The sequence below is a fragment of the Micromys minutus genome, assembly GCF_963924665.1.
Source record: "Micromys minutus genome assembly, chromosome: 1".
NCBI classification, from domain to species: domain Eukaryota; kingdom Metazoa; phylum Chordata; class Mammalia; order Rodentia; family Muridae; genus Micromys; species Micromys minutus.
In genome coordinates, this window is record NC_137969.1 from 227,029,667 (window position 1) to 227,048,871 (window position 19,205).

The 19,205-nt window shown below is 44.3% G+C and overlaps 1 protein-coding gene across 3 annotated transcripts in view; it reads left to right on the forward strand.

The window, feature by feature from the left end:
• The window catches only part of SIPA1L1 (signal induced proliferation associated 1 like 1), a gene marked incomplete at its 5' end in the record, with an annotated part of 108,653 nt that extends 97,810 nt beyond the window's left edge, over positions 1–10,843 (forward strand). Inside the window, 4 exons of one of the 3 annotated variants that reach the window (XM_080916607.1) lie at positions 930–1,076; positions 6,537–6,651; positions 8,759–8,843; positions 9,147–10,843. In XM_080916607.1, the coding sequence (XP_080772733.1) occupies positions 930–1,076; positions 6,537–6,651; positions 8,759–8,843; positions 9,147–9,290 (491 nt within the window). In that variant the 3' untranslated portion in view covers positions 9,291–10,843. Of the gene's footprint in view, positions 1–929; positions 1,077–6,536; positions 6,664–8,758; positions 8,844–9,119 lie in introns of all 3 variants that reach the window. The other 2 variants (XM_080916608.1, XM_080916609.1) reach the window with 2 other exon arrangements.
• Between the last annotated feature and the right edge of the window lie 8,362 nt (positions 10,844–19,205).

Sequence of the window (19,205 nt, forward strand, 5' to 3'; positions counted from 1 at the left end):
CCTTTGCAGTGAGCTTTGCTTAGCTCCCTGTTTGCAGGGGTTTAGTGCTACAGCACATTTGAGGGGTGCCTGCATGGAGTTACATACACTGCCATATCCTAGAAGACCCCCTGCTTTCTACTTTTCTGTCTTCTCAACCCTGAGCAGCAACAGAATGCCCTCTGTGTCCCAGATGGCCCTTAGTACTCAAGGGATTTCTGTCGTTGTCAGCAGTTATGAGGGTTTAATGTTTGCAGTGAGTAACCTGTGCCTTAGAAAATGGTGGTGGTTGGATTTGATTGCTGTGATATTGCTGATCAGGGTATCATTCAGGTGATAGCCTAGCATCCCCAGTGTGAAGACTAATGCCCGAGTTACTCCTGTGAGAGACTGGTCACTCCTCATACAGACTACCTGACTACATCCAGCCATGGGCAGTAGACCATCCCTGGGACACAGAGCACAGAGGCTGGGGGCAGATTTTGGCTCATGGCGCAGATTTTTTAAAAAGCCCTGTTGCTCCTCCGATAGTTATCAGTATTCCTTGGCTGGAACCACAGTCCAGCTTACCATCAGACTCTGCCTCTGCTCCCCAGATGACTCTCTGAACACTGTGAGGGAAGCTGACCACTAGAGCTAACCCACCTTGCCCCTATTGTCCCACTGAGAATAGGCAATTCATCCACAGCAGACCTACATATGGCCTCAATGAAAAACTTAAGTTTCTTATGACTCACATTCTTGGGGGAGAGATGGTGGGAGGTATTTTTAAGATGGAAAGAAACTAGAGGAAGCCAGGTCAGCTTCAGAAAGGTCACTAATGGCCTGCTGGAGTAGACATTGATGCCATCAACAAATGGCTTACACATGTGCTATGGTAAAAGGAAATGAGTAAGTTCTTAAGTGCTTCTGCTTTGGCCACAAGTGTTATCCTGTTGTCCCCTCTGTAGGAGAGTTCTCTGCATCGGACAGCTCCCTCACCGACATCCAGGAGACCCGAAGGCAGCCTATCCCTGACCCTGGCCTGATGCCCCTGCCTGACACTGCTTCGGACTTGGACTGGTCCAACCTAGTAGATGCCGCCAAAGCCTATGAGGGTGAGTGAGGTTGCTAACAAATTACTTAAGCCGTCAGAATCCTGAAGCCCAAGCCACGGGATGCCAGGATTTATGATTAGGTCTGACCAGTTTGCCACCCTGGGCACACTGACAGTAAGTGTGCTTCACCAATACAGCTGGAGCCCAGAGCAGTGTGTGTTGACATAGGCTGTCTATTGTCTGTTCTTTAGGAAAGACTGACTTTGATACAAATTATCCTTTCAGTTTTTTTGATGCTTAGATTTTTTTAAATAAAGTCTCGGTGGCAGAGTTATTGCTCTTACATGGACAAATTGAAAGTGGCTATTTCATATGGTTTCAGTTTAGACCATGGACTTACTAGGTCACAGAGTTCAGAAAGAGCAACTATGGGTAGAGACAGCTGTCTTTGCCTTCCTCCTTCTTTGGCTCATAAGAACTCCCTGATTCTAACCTATATACCACAAGTTTTTTCCAGCTGGCCTCTTTACACCCCAGAATAATGACTCTGAGACTGAATTCTTTTATAAACAAATGCCCAGAAGCTTTGGCTTGTTCTCATTAGCTGGTAACTCATCTACCCCATGGATTCTACACTAACTCCTGACATGTGACTAGTTACCGCTCCTTAGGTTCATATGACCATCTTCCTTAGCATTTGGGGTGAATCCTCCCTCCACCTGACTCCATCCCAGAATCCTTTCTGTACCAGAACTTCCACCTCCCTATTTCCTGCTAATAGGCCAACAGCATTTTATTGACAGCTGATGCTTCCATACATTGTACAAGAAATTCTCTCTACATTTCCCCTTTCAGTCTAATAAAAGACTCCTTCTCTTACAGTAATAGACTTTATACAATAATCAGGTAAGATTTACATTTACAATGCCCAGTGCATATGCTTTTGGCAACTTTGGAAAAAATATTCTATCAGTCTTATCTTGGTAGGTTCAGAGTTCTATACCTAAATCAATTTTTATCATAATTTTTATTACCAACCTAAAACACCTTCTTAGACTTTATAACAGTTTCTTAAATTCTGTACACCTTAAGTTTAATTGTGAGACTATAACTATTCAGCCCTCAACCCTACCACAGACTGTGTGTGCAAACATGAACATACAGGAAGTACAGGCAAGCAGCTTCCAAAACTATAGAAACGACAGAGACAGCTGGCTGCCGCCACAGGCCTCCCCAAATTTCTCTGTAATATTAGAACATCCATCTTCAGCCTCTGGCACAGAATATCTTAACAGACTTTCTGTGAGGCAGAAGTATGAAAGACTCGACTACCTTGTCCTTGAAAAGCTCAGCAGTCGACGTCCCTGCATCTTGTTTGTTCAGTTTGGACGACGTACTGTCTGCTACCGAAGCTAGGGCAGTTCTTGGCCAGTGCAGCTTACCACAGGTTCATTGATGTTCATCATCTTGTTTGAAGTAAGATGGGGATGCTGCCAGGAGCAGACCAGTCTCATTGTCAAAAGAAAACAAAAAAGCCTTGCATTAAAAAAACAACATCTTTCAGTACCATATTCCGTAGCTCTTTGACGCTTTTGAAAACCATCTGTCTATAGTGCATCTCAATGGCAACTGTTGCTTTTTTTCTAGCTATTTACTATCTGTCCAACCTTGAAAACACACTTCTATATTTAACTAGTATCTGATATAACCATGAGTTTGTCTACTAACTTGGATTTCTAAATTATCCTAAATAGTTTGTAATAGCAGCTTTCTAAAAGGACTAGAACTTAACATTACATTTTTCTGTATTACATAGGTACAGTACCTGAAATGAATCGACACATAGTATGTTGTAACCAAATATAACCTTAAATTTTTATTAGTATACAAAGATTTATACAGTGTAAGACTTTTGGCTAGTAATATCTCTGGAGATTAAATGTAGATTCAATAATCTACCCTTTATTCTTCCTTTTCCCTGTATTCCTGTTCCGCCATTTTCCCTTTTCATCCTTCTTCCCTCCTTTTCCCTATAACACCAGTTAGGAGAGAAAAAAAAAATCCCTGAATCTAACCTTCCTCATTTTGTTTCTTCTCAGTCCAAGACCATAACAATTTGTAAACCCTGCCCCCTTAAACAACAGTGAACTCCTCCACTGAAGGACCAAAACCATCTACCCCACCTCTTGGGAATGGGAACTTCAGTGCCTTAAAATTCCTGCTGATTTGGGACATGATTTTCCTTTGGAGGCCTCCTAAAAATTGGGGTATTGGTCAGTCTTAAGAAAGCTAGCTGTAGCACTTGCTGTTCAGTCCCTGCATGCTAAGATAGTTCGGGGTTTAAATGAAGTCCTGACTGGAACATTTTCTGATGCTAGATGATCTAACTAGCCATCTCAAAATTGTCCCAGATGCAAATTTTGAGGAAGCAGCATTGAGGCAGTCGGAGGTAGGGTCATCTGGACTAATTGTCTTGTCTTCTTTGGTGTCTGGTCCTTTTGCTCTGCAAACATAAACCTTCAAAGGTATTATACATTTCTACATTAACATAAGTATGGAGTGTATTCTGCTCTCTGAGCTGGTAAATCACCTGCCTTTTCTATGTTAGTTTAGATTATATAACCAAACTGTAATATAAATTTCTGTTTGTGCCATTTGAAAGGATGGCATGGTAAGTCTTGAAGATTTTGTAGCCAACAAGATTTATTGGCTATGCATTGGTGAAATTCTAGCTGGAAACATTTTCGTGTCTCAAAGCTGTGCCCATGTAGAGGGAGCAACATGTATTTTACTTGGTTTATTCCTGATTTCTTTTTCCATCTGCAGCCAAGATCTACAGTGAGACTCCCAGGTCACATCTGACTTTTATTAATTATACAAGAATTCATAGTTTTTCTTCTATTAAAACAAGAGCACATTCTCTTCTCCAATGTAACACATTTCCTGACTTCCATTTTGGGATGAGGACATATTCATACTGCTCTAATTAATTAGTCCATTCTAAAATCCAGTGATTTTTCAGCAGCTGTGCTGTCTGTTTCATTGGCATTTAAAAAATTTAAAGTCAATGAAGCATTATTTAATCTATAACATTCTGGTCTATGAGCATTCCCTTAAAGTATGACTAGATCTCTCCATAAGTATTTGATTGTAAAATTGTCTGTAACATTCTCTATGTCATGATACCTAAAGAATTGTTGTATTCTAAGGGATACACATGTTGTGGCATCATCAGCTTCATCTGTAAAGGCATCTCCAAGATAGCCATCACCTCTAATAAATGTACAATCTCAGAATCAGCCTTTCCAGAACTTAAGGCACAAGTATATTGAAATCCTGAGTATAAATCAGCTGTATGATGCATTAACATATTACATACTTTTACTCTCCAAACTCTACCAAATGAAACACGTGGTATGTTATATGGCATTGCTCTCAGATAGCATCACTGAGCAGAATCTGGATTTTAACTCAGAATATTGCATCTCTACCATTCTAATTCCTCAGGCCTTTGTGGCTTTTCTCACCTTTTCTGCTGTCACTGTGGGCTCCAGACTGGATTCTTGTGATGGTTCTTTACTCTGATTTACAAATCCTTTAACCTCTTCTGTGGCCTGAGCCACTCTCCCATCTTTCAGTCTTTTCCTTACCTAAGTCTGTCTTATTCTGATCTTTCTAAGGAGGATATAAACAACTATATTCATTTTTGATTTGCATGCTGATAATCAGAACAAACTCATACAGGGTCCCAGGTTTTATTAAACAAAAAATGAGTCCAAAAATTTTAATATAGAAAATACTAACATATTTTTTAACATAGAACATATCTAAATCTCTTCTTAAGGATTTCCCAGTTTCCTATCAAGTCTGGTGACTTCAGCCTTCCCGCTGTTTGCACGTGTCTGTAGCTGGCATCCGTCATGCCTCTGCTGCTAGCTACCCCTTGCAATGACTGTTCGCTCGAGGCTCTGCTCCACACCACTTGGTTCAGCATGCTACCCTTGCTGGTTCTGGGCTGGAGCTGCTGTCTGCCCTTCTGGGAGAACTAGTCCTCATGGGTTCTGGGAAAGTGGCTCCAGGCCACAGAGGGCTGCGCTGTTCTGGCTCCTGGCTGTACCTCACAGAGTAATGTCACACCCAAGCTTCGTTTCTCTGAGCCGTCCTCCTGTCTCTACAGGCTCTTCCGCCTGCACCCTTACTGGGCCGTCCAGCTCTCTGTGACACACTTACCTTGCTCTGGAACCGTGCCATAGCTAATGTGCCCCCTCAGGACAGCTCCAGCACATCCAGCTAAGTTAGCTGTTCCCAAACCCTGTCCAGCCACCAGGCTTTGCTGTACAGCAGGGCCTCTAAAGGACCTGCACTAGGCCTCACTGAAATTTCCTCTACCCAACCAGCTAGGAAACGATCTTCCACGTGGAACTGTCTAATACCTGAATCTTTTGTTTTAAGCTTGGGTTTCTGTCTAAATTTGACTGACTACCCTGTGAAACACCATTTATAACCTTGGGCTTTTCTACCTGACCCCTTTTTTCCCTAACATAATGACTCTGAGACTGAATTATTATTCCATGAATAAATGCCTAGGCCAAAAGCTTTGGCTTGTTCCCATTAGCTCATAACTTATCTATCCCACGAATTCTGAGTCCTACCACATGGCTGGCTACCTCTCCCCAAGTTCATGGGACCACCAGAGATTGCACAAGAGTCTCTCTACACTGACCTGGCTATCAGTTTGCTGCCTACTCTATATAAATTTTAAGTAGGGTGTGTCTGAACATAGTGCCAAAGTCTACCAGGGTGGGGAAAGTATCCTTTAAGAAGTTTCAAAAGGCTTATTAATTTTGCTTTTCAGAACATTTATATCTTTATCCCTTGCTCTCAAATTTGGCACAAGTCATCTTTCCGGAGAAGCTCTCACTAGAGCACTGCTTCGATAGGCAGGGGGTGGGCGAGTAAGACTTCACTATCACTTTCCCTTAACCTGGAAAAGTATACTCTCTCCCTGGGAAGGATGGAGACAGTAGATTCCAAACATATCTGTATGTTGGTTAAACTTGGCCACCCCTGTAGACCACTGGTTGAGTTTGCAGATGTGTCTTTGTTAGGATTTCCATTGTTGTGAAGAGACACCATGATCAAGGCAACTCTTAGAAAGGACATTTATTTGGGGCTGGATTACAGGTTCAGGGGTTCAGTCCATTATCATCATGGTGGGAAATATGGCAGCATCCAGACAGGCATGGTGCTGGAGGAGCTGAGAGTTCTACATCTTGATCTGAAGGTAGCCAGGAAGAGACCATCTTCCAGACAGCTAGGAGGAGGGTCTCTTCTGCATTGGGTGGAGCCTGAGATAAGAGGAGCTCTCCAAAGCCCACCCCCACAGTGCCACACTTCCTCCAACAAGGCCACACCTATAACAGTGCCACTCCCCGTGGGCCAAGCACATTCAGACCATCACAGGACGGGGCCCTGAAGTGCGTGCGCCCTGTGCTTGACTTTTCCTCATTTCTCTTCCAGTCCAGAGAGCCTCATTTTTTGCTGCTAGTGATGAGAACCATCGCCCCTTGAGTGCGGCCTCCAACAGCGACCAGCTGGAGGAGCAGGCCCTGGTCCAGATGAAGTCGTACAGCAGGTTGGTCACCCGGTGCTGAGGGCATGAATGTACACCATGTGTCACCTCCAGTGGTGGCAGATGTGACGAAGAGGAGATGGAAGGCCCCGGATGAGCAAACACAATTAAACTGGCTTTGATGGCTTAAGGATAAAATTATGAATATTCTTTATTATTTTATGTCATAAGTCACCTGTTTCCCTGAGACTTATTAGGTTAACAAAAAAATTATTAGTCACATACACTCTGACTTGGGAGTTAGCCTTTGAGGCTGGATTTTGGGTTTTCTCAGTTGCCACTGTGGCTGTGTTGTGACTACTCATGTTTGCTCAGACTCCTGCATTGTGCCTCCGCCTGCCTGTGTTAGAAAACAACACCAGGCTGGCTGAGAGTTTGTAAGATGGAGCAAGTCAGTAATAACTGAAGCTCAGAGAACCTCTGAATTAGGACCCTGGACTGAGACTTATGCTGTGCAGCACTGAGGTTCCTGTTTCCCCTGCAATTCTGTGGTTGAGATGTGGGCTGAACATGACGTATTCCTTAGCATCTCAGCTACCAGACACTGTGACACCTGGAAACTCCTGCCCTGATTGCTTCTAAAGATGGTTCGGAACCAAGGTATCTAAGCCAAATGTGGTAGCATATGCCTGTAATTACACATTCTGGAGGCTGAGGCAGCAGGAGCAGGAGGTAAAGACCAGCCAGGCTACATTTTGAGACCTTTTCTCAATAAAATGGGTGAATCTCACACCTATGTAAATATTCAAATACCCATGAAAAGTTGTGAATTGCAGGTAATCGCAGGGAAGGTGAGCCTAGCCACGCTGCTTCTGAACAGATCTGCAAGGCCATTGTGGGCTTAGTTTCTTGTTATTGTAACAGAGAACTACCACAGTCCCTCTTGTCATTGGGACGAGGTTAAGCTGAGTGGTGGTCCACTCAAAAAGACAGCCCAGAGGACAGTCAGAAAGCGCTGCGCTGGGATATGCTCTGCACCACGACCAAGGAGTCAGCCCTGATGTGACCTGAGATACCACACAGGGTTGCAACTGACCACTTCTCCTCCATGAGCCACTCGCTGCCCTACTGCTGGGTGTTTACCTGAGGCGTTTGCCAGTCAACATCACTCACCAGTGGTCCTGTGTTCAGCAAACTGCATTTTGCTTTTTAAGTCTGTTGCAAACATACAATTAAGAGATCAATAGCACACTTTATTATGGGTCAGGAATTCCACTTGAACTTTGACCTTTGAAGAATACTTTTTATTCCACAACTTAGACAACCATGAGTTACATCTCTGGCTCTACAAAGAGTCCTCTGTGTTTTCCTTACAGAAGACTCGACTTTCTGTTCTGTGATTCTTAAAGTCACATGGCATAATTAGAACTTCCCCAGGAAACTGTTGGCAGCTCATGTTTGTAAGGCAGTGGGGGAAGCTGACAGGTCCTCAGCCTTGGGTTCTGAGGATGGCAACACCCAGCCATGTGATCCTCAAATGCCACCACACACACTTGGTGTTCTGTTAGCAAGACATGATTAACACTTTAACAGAGCTGCTTCCCTGGTCCTAATGGAACTTGAGACAATAAGCTTAGATGACAGGGTTTGAAACATGGAGCCTCCTCAACACTTAACATACTCAGACTAGCTGAGGTATGAGCATTGCATGCTGCTGCGGTGTCCTGCTTAAAGACAAGGCCTTCTGGGAACTTTAGATCTGACACAGAAACACCCTCGCGCGCACGCGCGCGCGCGCGCGCGCACACACACACACACACACACACACACACACACACACACACGCTCAGGCAGTTCTCCTTTGGAAGTCCTAGAAGAGACTTGAGAACACTGTGTTACTGTTGGATCATTTTCACACATTACCACTAATCTTTTGTCATGAGACAGTGTCTTTAACAGAAAGGTACTGATTGCCTCTTGTTAAGATCATTTTCTCTTGTTAAAGTAAAAAGTGTATATTGCATTGCCATGCCAAGTAATTTGACACTGAAAAACATTTTACAAAAAGGGGGGGGGGTCCTATTTTTATAAAATGTTTTCAATGTCAAATTACTTGGCATGGCAGCCAGAGAGGTGCCTGCCAGCATGGCCTTTTGTCTCTCCTTCCCAGCAGTAAGGACTCCTCTCCCACTCTGGCTTCTAAAGTGGACCAGTTGGAAGGTATGCTGAAAATGCTTCGAGAAGATTTGAAGAAGGTAAATGTTCTCAGTGAGAACTGACTGCAGAGGCTCTGGGAACAAAATGCCCTTAATTGGGAGAGCTAGAAGAGTCAGTGAGATGTGCGTGGGTGTTTACATGAACAGTGTCTCTGTGCATGTGTGTAGGGCATCATAGATGTTAGTGCCATGTCCATACATGATGTGAGAGATCTTCTTTGTCTTACACACAGGGTGGGTGGTGGGCACACAGATCACACACAGATCACATGTACTCCCAAGAACTGGGCAGACGGGATATATGCACATCCCTAGGTCACATGTGCTTGGCTTTTCCTTCAGGAAAAGGAAGACAAGGCCCACCTGCAGGCAGAAGTTGAGCACTTGCGGGAGGACAACCTGAGGCTTCAGGAGGAGTCCCAGAATGCCTCAGACAAGCTGAAGAAGTTCACAGAGTGGGTCTTCAACACCATAGACATGAGCTAGGGCCAGCTGAGTGAAAAAGAGGGGGACAGGCTGCTCTGTGGGCACCTAAAGCACCCATTCACGCCTTGGAAAGTATTCTGAGTCCCTGGCTTCCTATCTGCTCATCGGACAGTGCACAACACAACAGTTCACATCAACAATCATTATCTGCCTTTTATAGAAAAGAAAGACAAAAATTAAATAAAAATTTTAAAAAGTAAAATAAAAGTTTAACTGCTAAAATGTGAATGTCTTTATTTTTTGCACAATATCTTTATCTGTTATGTATTTACAAAAAAGCTGGGCCCAGACCCAAGTGCCCCCGGCCCTCAGTCTCTGCTTCCATCAGCTGATCTATTTCAGGTACCCCAAGCTTTCCCTGTTCCCCTGACAAGTGTCTGTGTTCCTAAAAAGTAAGTTTTTCTTTTTTAACTGTTTGGAGGTGGGGGGGGGTGTTTCCCTAAAATGTCCCTAAATGCCTGTGAGAGGGACTTTTAAGGAAAGGCCCTGCCCCTGAGTGGTCTGGGTGGGGTTCTGCCCTCTGCATCCTGTCTGCTGGAGACCAGCAGAGCCACACCACTCACCCTTCAGATCTTGCATCTTGTCCCTTCTTTCTCCAGAAGAAACATCCCAAGTACATTCCTAAGACTTTGTTTGGCTTAAGTGAACCCTACTAAATTAGAAGTCAACCTCTTCTACTTCTCTGGCTCCTAACATTAATTGGCTTCTGAATTTTCCCAAGTATGTATACATTCTAAACACATTTTGTCAAAAGTCTATATAGTTTCTGTTTGAGATTTTTAAAGATGTAGCAAACATTTTTTAAGCTTGTTCAAAATGACTAATAAATCTTTATTACCAAAGCAAGACTTCACCAGTGTTTGTAATTAGGAAAAGCTAACAGCAGTGAATGTTAAACCGTGAGTGTAATCCTTGCCTGTTTGGAGCAATGCCTGAAACAAAATGGGCTTTTGGAACTTGCATGTTGCAGAGTGGAGTTTATGCACAGCATTTTCTGCATCCTTTTGATACCATCCAAAAGACTCTGCTGCAGAAATTACCCCTGCACTGTTCCTGTCTAGTGATGCGGGCTATTCTAGGCCCCTCACCCTTGCTGCTGTACAGACATGGGGCTGGCCAGTATTGACTGGCGATGTGCTAAAGTTTCCTCCTGTTAAGTGGGAAACCACTTGCCCTGGTTTCTATCCCTGGGAAGCAATATAGATCTCCCCCCCCCACTTCCTCCTCTTCTTCCTTCTCTTCTATCTCTTTCACACACACACACACACACACACACACACACACACACACAGACACACAGACTTTTATGCTGTACTTTCACAAATGATTGTGATTTCTCTGAGTTTTTTTTCCCCCATTAACATTTCTACCATGAAATAGGATTTGGGATTGCTTTGTAAAGATGATAGCTGACTGTCATGTCTGTGAGGGAGACTGTACATTGCCTAATGTCTTTCTGTAAATGAGAAATACTGCTAACATCAAGCATTCTGAAGTCTTGCTTAGCTTTCCGAGTTTCCTTTTCATTTGGTTTTCCTGTTTTCTTTGGGGACTTGGGGCAAGCTATTTATTAGAGTTTTGCAACAGAGTTCTTGTTTGAAGCCTCTAAAGACTACTTGTAAAATTCAAACAATAAAATTCATTTTAAATGCTCTTTTAAAATGGCTTTGTTGTTATTGCTCCTGGTTCTTTCACTCGAGAGACCACCCAGGAATTCACTGGGCCTTACTTCCCAACGGACGCCTCATCATCACCATTAACTCTAAAGAGGATGCTGAAGAATCTGTCCTTTTTAGGAGTTAACTGATCTTCACCCCCTGTTTATAGGTGAAGGTCTGGGTGTGATTATTCCAGAGCACTGCATGATCTGTTTGCTGCTTCATGGTCCATGTGTGCTTTCCGGTCTCAACATTGTCATTCCCTGAGACCGGCATGGTTCTCGGTTTGGGTTTTTGTTTTTGGAAAAGCTAAATCTGCCCTTTAACTCTCATTGGCAAACATTGTGTGCTCAGGGAATATGAATGCTTGTTAATATTAGACTGTACAAAATAGAATTAGAAAAGTTAACCCACTGGAGAAAATCAGTGCATCCTAAAGTCAAAAACACAGCACTGGATTAAAACAGCTAGATTAAAAATAACACATTGCCATTTTCTCTCCAGTGATGCAGCTAATTTGAGAACTGACATACTTTTCTAGTTGATTCAACAATTTCTACAAACTGTAGAATTGTAAATCTAGGATAATAAGAGTGGATGCCACAAGACACTCTTGGCTGATCTATTCAAGCATAGTTTAGGGTGTTAGGAAGGCTTAGGGATACAGCTCAGTTGGTACATGTTTGCCTCACATAGACCATCTTCAGCAATGCCCAGTATAGTAACAAGCACAGTCAGGAGGTGGAGACAGGAGGACCAGAAGTTCAAGGTCAGCCTGGGATATATAAGACATAAGCAGAACAAACAATAAAAACAGCTTGGCTTTGCGCCTTGGCATTAAAGGTATTGGCACCGGTGGGGGCCATGGGACTTCCTGATGGAGAGAAATCTAGACAGCCCAACTTGGCTGGGCTCTAAAACTGTTGCATGTCATGAGTGGGTGGGATTTCTCCACAGATGAGGATAAAAAACAACTGCTCAAGAATGGGTGGTTGGTGGCATGCCTGGCACTGGAGGTTCAGGCAGGAGGATTGAAGGTTTATGGACAGGGTGAACTCAGTAATGAGAGACCCTATTCGAAAAACCAAATTGTCCAAGGACAAAAGAATCAGGCCTATCCAACAAGCACTTCGATTCCCGATAAATGTAGGAGATTCTTGTTTGAAAAGGAAGTTCTTAAATCTTAGGATGTGCAAGATGGCACATCTTGGTAAGAAACACAACCAGTAAATCCTTGGGTACAGTTAGCCAGAAGCTATGTAATGAGAAATCAGTGGTACCACAGAAATGTTAGGAATTTGCCCATAAACTCATCTCTACTAATGGCCTGTCCATTGGGAACATCATTCTTTGATGAGATAGGCATTTGACTTAGTCCAGGGCCCACATTACATCTCTTAAGATGGTAATGTCAGCCCAGAGCCATGTTGTTTGCCAGGAGAGAATCCTGACATGTCAAGAGCCTGGTGCAATGGGGCATTCTTCATGAACTGGGCCACTCTGCTTAGTATGTTTTGTGCTTTATTCCTCTAAACGAGTACAGTGGGATTCACCTGGAGCTTGCCTCCTCATCTCCTGGGCAGTTGGTTTAAGTCGCTTCACAGATCCCCAGGAGCTATGATACAACAGTATGGCATAGATACAGATCACCAAAATGTCCAGTGAGTTCCCAGGTGATTTGGGATGTCTTTAGAAGCATCTGTATTAGAAGAAACAGAAACCAGGTACAGAGACACTTGACTATTGGTTTTCTGGCCACACAGCACCTTACAGGGAGAAACCACTCTAAAGTGTAGCTAGTGTTTAGGGCTTTTTTTTTTTTTTTTTAAGTCTCTCTTCCCCCCCCCCCTTTTTTTGGCTATTATTTGGAGCTTTCTTTGCCTAGAATTTTCTACCACTCCACTATTCAAAAGCCCCGTGCTCTGTAGATAAGGTTAGAATTCCTTTACCATCTATTACTTGAGGCCAGTTGCCAGAGTAGCAGGGGGCGACCCTGATGACCTTACCAGGGTGACAATTCAGAAGACAATACCAACTAGAAAAGTGGGACCCAGGATGGCAGTTGAGCTCCTGGGCCAGGCCCTCAGCAGTTGGCCACAGGGAGGTATAGAAACTGGGTGAGTGGGTTCCAGGCTGGGAGTATAGACTTCCTGGAGGCCAACTCTGAAATCAGCCTGCTCTAATCACCGGAATCTCCAAAAGCACAATTTTCCAGGGTGTTTCCCAGCTGCCCTCAGACCTGGTCTACATCTAGAAACCTTTACCCAAATATTCCCTCTGTACAACAATAGCCCATTTCCTCTACCTCTGGCCAGAGAGGAGAAAAGGGGAAGGCACTGTTTACCCTCTGTATCCTCAGAGACTGAGCTAAGGCATTGACTGTCTTTGCTGAGATGGTAAACGTCCCTCCAGCCCTGGTCCTTTGCGGCTCTTCTCATTGTTCTGCCTGGACCCATGGGAGTATGCGCTTCCGGATCCACAGCCTTTCACGTCAGACACTATCTGTCTTGCCTTTGTGTGTGGGAGTCAGCACAGACTAACTTCTCACCTTCCCCTTCTCCCATTACCTCTCATTCTGCCCTTTACCACACTAGCTTCAGTCCTATAGACATGCAGCGCTCAGGTCTCCTTCCGTTACTCTTAAGGAGCCTGTATCATGATATACCTCTTAGGCACCTCTGCCAGCCTTCACAGGCCTGCCTCTAAACGTTCACAGCTCATCTTACCCTTCAGTGTAAACTTAGGACCCAGGTTCAACCCGGGTGATCCCCAACAGCTCTGGGCATCTGTGGATAAGTGTGCCCACACATCCTGCTGATGCACCTGTGTTTCCTCTTTCTTACGAAGGACTCTGCCTTCAGTGGGCAGCTGAGACCTTGTTAGCATGCCAAGGGTCTCTAGTGCACACCGCCAGCCTCAAACCTCCTAGGCTTTTCCTAATTCAGCGTCCAAGAAGGGAACCCCACAATGACTATATCAAAAAAAAAAAAAAAAAAAAAAAAACAGGCTTCCTTTACAAGCATAAGTGGCTCAGGATGGAAGTGCTGTAAAGGACTCTCAGCCTATCACACACATCCAAGGAATCTGTCAAGAATAAATTTGGTTCCATGTACCCTGGATCACACTAACAAACTCAAGGAAGATATTTCCTGTCCCAAGCCATCACATGAAACAGGTATATACACACTGACCTTCCCAAGCCTCAGTTCCCGGGAGTATGATCATCAGAGAAAATATGGATATGGAAGTTTTACTTCAACTGAAATAGCAAACTAGACTACCAATCGTTGCCAGGAGCTAGTCCTTCAGTCACTTGCCTCCCTGGTGGGATGGATTTGTAACTGACCTGGTAATTTTCTTCTAAAGCGCTTATGAGTATTGTAAGAAAGAAGCTTAACCACTGCAATCTTAAGACAATAAATGTGAGTGCCCAACTCTTTGTTGGTACAAAGGTAAACCCAGCGTAGGCACATTTCAAATTCATGAGGCTCTGCCAGTGTAGCATGTGCTGTAAATGGGATAGCAGCCGCTGTAGGAGCCAGGCTGTGTGACAGGTAGTGGGGTGGACTGTTTTTGGGGAGGAAAGGGTGTTGACATAGGCAATCCAGCCTTGACCTTAGTAGAGGATCGGTGGATTAAAGGTACTGCAGCTAGATTTTTGTTTCCAAGGTCAGTGGATTTAGGGTAGTCTCTGAGCTTGGGGGTCAAGGGTCAGCCTTGAAGCCAGTTGATAGAGACACCATTTCCTCTTTATTTTTAATGGACCCTGTCTCTCCTAAACCTTAGGACCATGAGACGGAATTAGGACTGGAAAAGATCCAATCACTCATTCTACCCTGTCTAATTTCATTACCTCTCTATTGACTCCCCTGTAACGAGCCACCTGTGCTGGGAGATGTTCAGTGATGGACGCTCACCACTGCCTGAGGCTGCACATTATACTTGCTGTGTGTGTGTGTGTGTGTGTGTGTCAGTGTGTGCACATATCTATGTGCATGAAGGTGACAGTCAGAGGTTATTTACCTTGGATGTCATTCTTTAGATGCTGAACATCATTTATTTACTGATTGACTTATTGATTGTTTAATTGGTTGGTGCTGGTCTCTCACTGTTCTGGAGTTCACAAAGTAGGCTATGAGGCCCCCCACCCCCACCCCAGGATTCACCTGTCTCCCCAACCCAAGCTTCGTTGTGTGGATTCTGTGGATTGAACACAACTGAGCCATTTTTGCAGCCCCTCATTTATTTTTTTTTAAGTCCCTTTGATTTTGAGAAGAATCCCTTTAATTTTTTCAGACCCATCAGTTCACACAGCCAACTTTATCTTCCCAGGTGACAATCATTGAAACCTTGGGAAGTAGCCATTCTTCTAGATGTTACTTCATCACCAGAACAAAACGTCACAATTTCCCACCTCTTGCCACAGCAGCAGGCTTACCGAGTTCACCATCATAAAATAATCCTGTAAGACATGTATTAAGGGTCAAGCCACTTGCATATAATATCCCAATAAGTTCTCACAGCAGCCCTGTGACAGGATGAGGTCTATGAATGTCCCCATTTATAGAAGCCGAGGCCTTGAGAGGTCAAATCACGTCCAGCAATATAGCTCATGAATGTGGAGTGGACTGAAAGCCAGGCCAAACCACATTCTCCCTTGCTGAGCCTGGTTGTGCAAAACCTGAACAGACAATATTGACACCACTGAATGGTCATTGCGGTGGGGGTGAAGAGACAGAAATGCAGATGAAGACTGTCCCTAAATATTAGAGGACTGGGGCTTAGGGACATCTTGTGGGAGGTGGTTTAAATTGTTGCCATGCTGTCTCTCAGACAGATGGTGTTCCTCACTTGCATTTCACATCAGAGAAAGACCCTGTCCATTTCAGGACAGATCTAGAGGTCACTGAGGCTTGGGTTCCTGTTAGAAATGAGAGACTGGTGGCTGGCTTTGGGAAGGTTCCATCCACAGCTCCATGGTGAGCTCTATGAGGAAAGGGGGGGAGGGACTTGCCATAATGGAGGTTGGGGTGGTACTAAAGACAACAGGATGGGAGGAGAGGCTTCCCCTGAACATACTGGGGGAAGCTTTGCTAAGAGGGATAGCTTAAAGGAGAGAGCCAACATGGACGGGGTGATAGGGGAGGGCTCAAGGAGAGTGCTCAGAGAGACCACCCAAATGAAGACAAATGCCTGTGTTTTGGACTGTAAATCTCTGTTTAGTTCAGCATAGCCTAGTGTGTGTCATGTGGACATAAAGCTGTTGAGCACAGCAGCATGCTAACAATACAAGGGGCGGCAGTCAAGCGTTAATGAGCTTGAGAAACCTCTCTGATTTGCCATCAGATCATGAGGCCAAGGCCTCCCCTAAGCAGTCATTTGCCAAGTGCCTGGTAATTCTCAGCCCTGCCTAAGCTATGCCCAGGTTTGTTTTTGTTTGTTTTTTGGTTTTTGGTTTTTGTTGTTGTTGTTGTTTTCCTAAACCAAGAAGCTTTGCTAGGCAGAAGCCAATCAAAAATCTTTGTTTCAAAACCAACTATAAATAGTGTACATGTTATCCCATCCTCAGAATAAACCACAACAATGTTAATTTTATTCTTGGAGTTAATCCCCTCTCATCATCCATATAACTGCAACATCCTGCTACGAGCACCGCACGTCAGTGAGCAGGTGGGAACCATGATTTTAACATGGGTCCCTGTTCTCAACCATTTTAAATACAAAGGAGAGAATGTCTAGTTTATACTTCTCAGCCCATCTGTCAGAACACCATGCCCAAGGTCCTGGCAGTCTGCTTGCTAAAGCAACAGACGACCGAGAAGAAACGTAGCAAGCCCAGCTCTCAAGTGTAAACCCCAGCATGAGCCCAGATGCTTCTACCTGCCTGCCAACACTCCACAGACGGGTCCCGTGGGGTCCTCTCCCTCAGCCTGCGGTCCATATACCTAGGACCATGTAATCTACTTCATAATTAATCACTTAAAGAAAACAAAATGAAACAACAATAAAAGTAGCCTCCATTTTACTGACCGTTTTGTGGGCCAGGGATTCAGGCTGAGTGATTGTTATACTCCATGTGTGCTCACCTAGGGCCTTTCAGTCACTGACAGGTAACCAGGCTGGTTTGGAGAGTTCAGGATGACACCCATTCCATTCCTGAGGCTTTGGTGGGAGGACGAGAAGTCTGGGCTCAGCTGCCTATCCCCCAACTGCATCTTGAAGCTCTTCCCTGGGCTCTTTCTAGCAAGGTAGCTGGCTGGGTTTATACCATACTCAAGGCTCCCACAGGCTAGGTGCAAAATGTTCTTGACAAGTAGGTACAGATCTGCTAGACTGTCTTCCTATACCTTGTCAAACAAAGAGGAAACAGAAGCCACCTCTTAGAACAAAGCTGTGTTCTCCTTAGGTCAGCTTCTTTCTCACTGGCACTAAATCCTCCATCAGGGTCAGAATGCCAGAAGTGTCAGCAGGAGCTGTAAACGGCACAGCAGATACAGACCTCCCTGGAGACCCTCGCTCCCATCCCTGTGCTGTCATGGGGGGGGGTGCTTTTTGAACTTCAGGACTGGACAGTGGAGCCCGGAGGTTGGTGAAGATGAGCACCCACTCCTGACTTCTCACCAGCCTGGTCTCCATGCTGTAGTTTACCACCAGAAGAGACTGACAAGAGGGTAAGACCATTGGCATTCAGCCCAAGTCTCCTTTTCCACTAAGGCCAGGGTTCTCAATGGCCGCCTATTGTAGCAAAGTCCGGGAAGATCTGATGAGTCATTCATAAGTTTGCCTTGCTCATCCAAGGCCACAGACTGAAAGGCAGCTCTTAACATCTTGTGCCTGACACAAACTAGCATCTCCTGGTGTGTTGATTAGTCTTATGTCAACTTGACACAAGCTAGAGTCATCTGAAGAGAGGAAAAGTCAGTTGAGAAAATGCCTCCATATGATTCTGGGTAAGGAATTTTCTTAATTAGTGATCAGTGGGTGAGGACCCAGTCCATTGTGGGAGGTACAGATCCTGGGCTGGTGAACCTGAGTTCTATAAGAAAACAGGCTAAGCAAGCTATATGAAGCAAGCCAGTAGGCTTGCTCTAACTAAGCACCTCTTCATGGCCTCTGCATCGGCTCCTGCCTCCAGGTTCCCACCCTGTTTTGAGTTCCTGTCCTGACTTCCTTTGGTGATGAACAGTGATGTGGAAGTATAAACCCTTTCTTCCCCAACTTTCTTTTTGGTCATGGTGTCTTGTCACAGCAATTGAAAGTATAAAACATCAAGTGTCTATTGCTGTGATGAAACAGCAAGACCAGAAACAAGTTGGAAAAGAAGGGGTTACTTGGCTTATAATCACTGAAGGAAGTCAAGATAGGAACTCAAGCAGGGCAAGAACCTGAAGGCAGGAGCTGATGCAGAGGCTGTGGAAGATGCTGCTTACCAGCTTGCTCACTGTGAGTCTCTGATTTCTTATAGGATCGAGGACCACCAGCCCAGAGATAGTACCACCCACCTTGTACTGGACCTTTCCCCACTATCACTAATTAAGAAAATGACTTAGAGTTGGATCTCTTGGAGGTATCATTTTCTTACCTGAGGCTTCTTCTCTGATGACTCTAGCTTGTATCAAGTTGACACACAAACACATCACTATTAAGCCACAATCCTTCTTTTCTTATTCATCCCCAAGATCTTATATTAAAAACATAAATAAGTTTAAAAGTCCCACAATTTTTACAAACTGAAACACATTAAAATTTCAATCTCTTTAAAATATGCAACCTCTCTAAAAATTCAAAATCTCTTAAAAGTTCAAGGTCTTTGAGCTGTGGGCTCCTATCAAAATCAAAATAAAATTAAATACCTTCTTCAAGAGGGAAGAACCCGGACACTGTCACAATCTGAACCAAGCAAAGCTAAACCCCAATACAAAACAGTATAAATAACTCAATGTTCAATGTCTGGGATCCACACATAATCTTCTGGGCTCATCAAATGGTTTGAGTCATTTCTCCTACTCAGCCTTCTATAGTATGTTAGGCTCTGGCTGTCTCTACTCCACTGCTGCTTCTGTTCTTGGTGGTCATCCCATGGTACTGGCATCTCCAAAACAATGCAGACTTCCACTGTAATTTGGCTGGACTTTCACCAACAACCTCTCATAGGTTCTCTTCATGGTGCCAAGCCTCAACTTCTTTGCATGACCCCTTCAGTTCTGGGACATAAAGTACTACTGAGACTTCACCTTCACCAATGGCCTTTCATAGG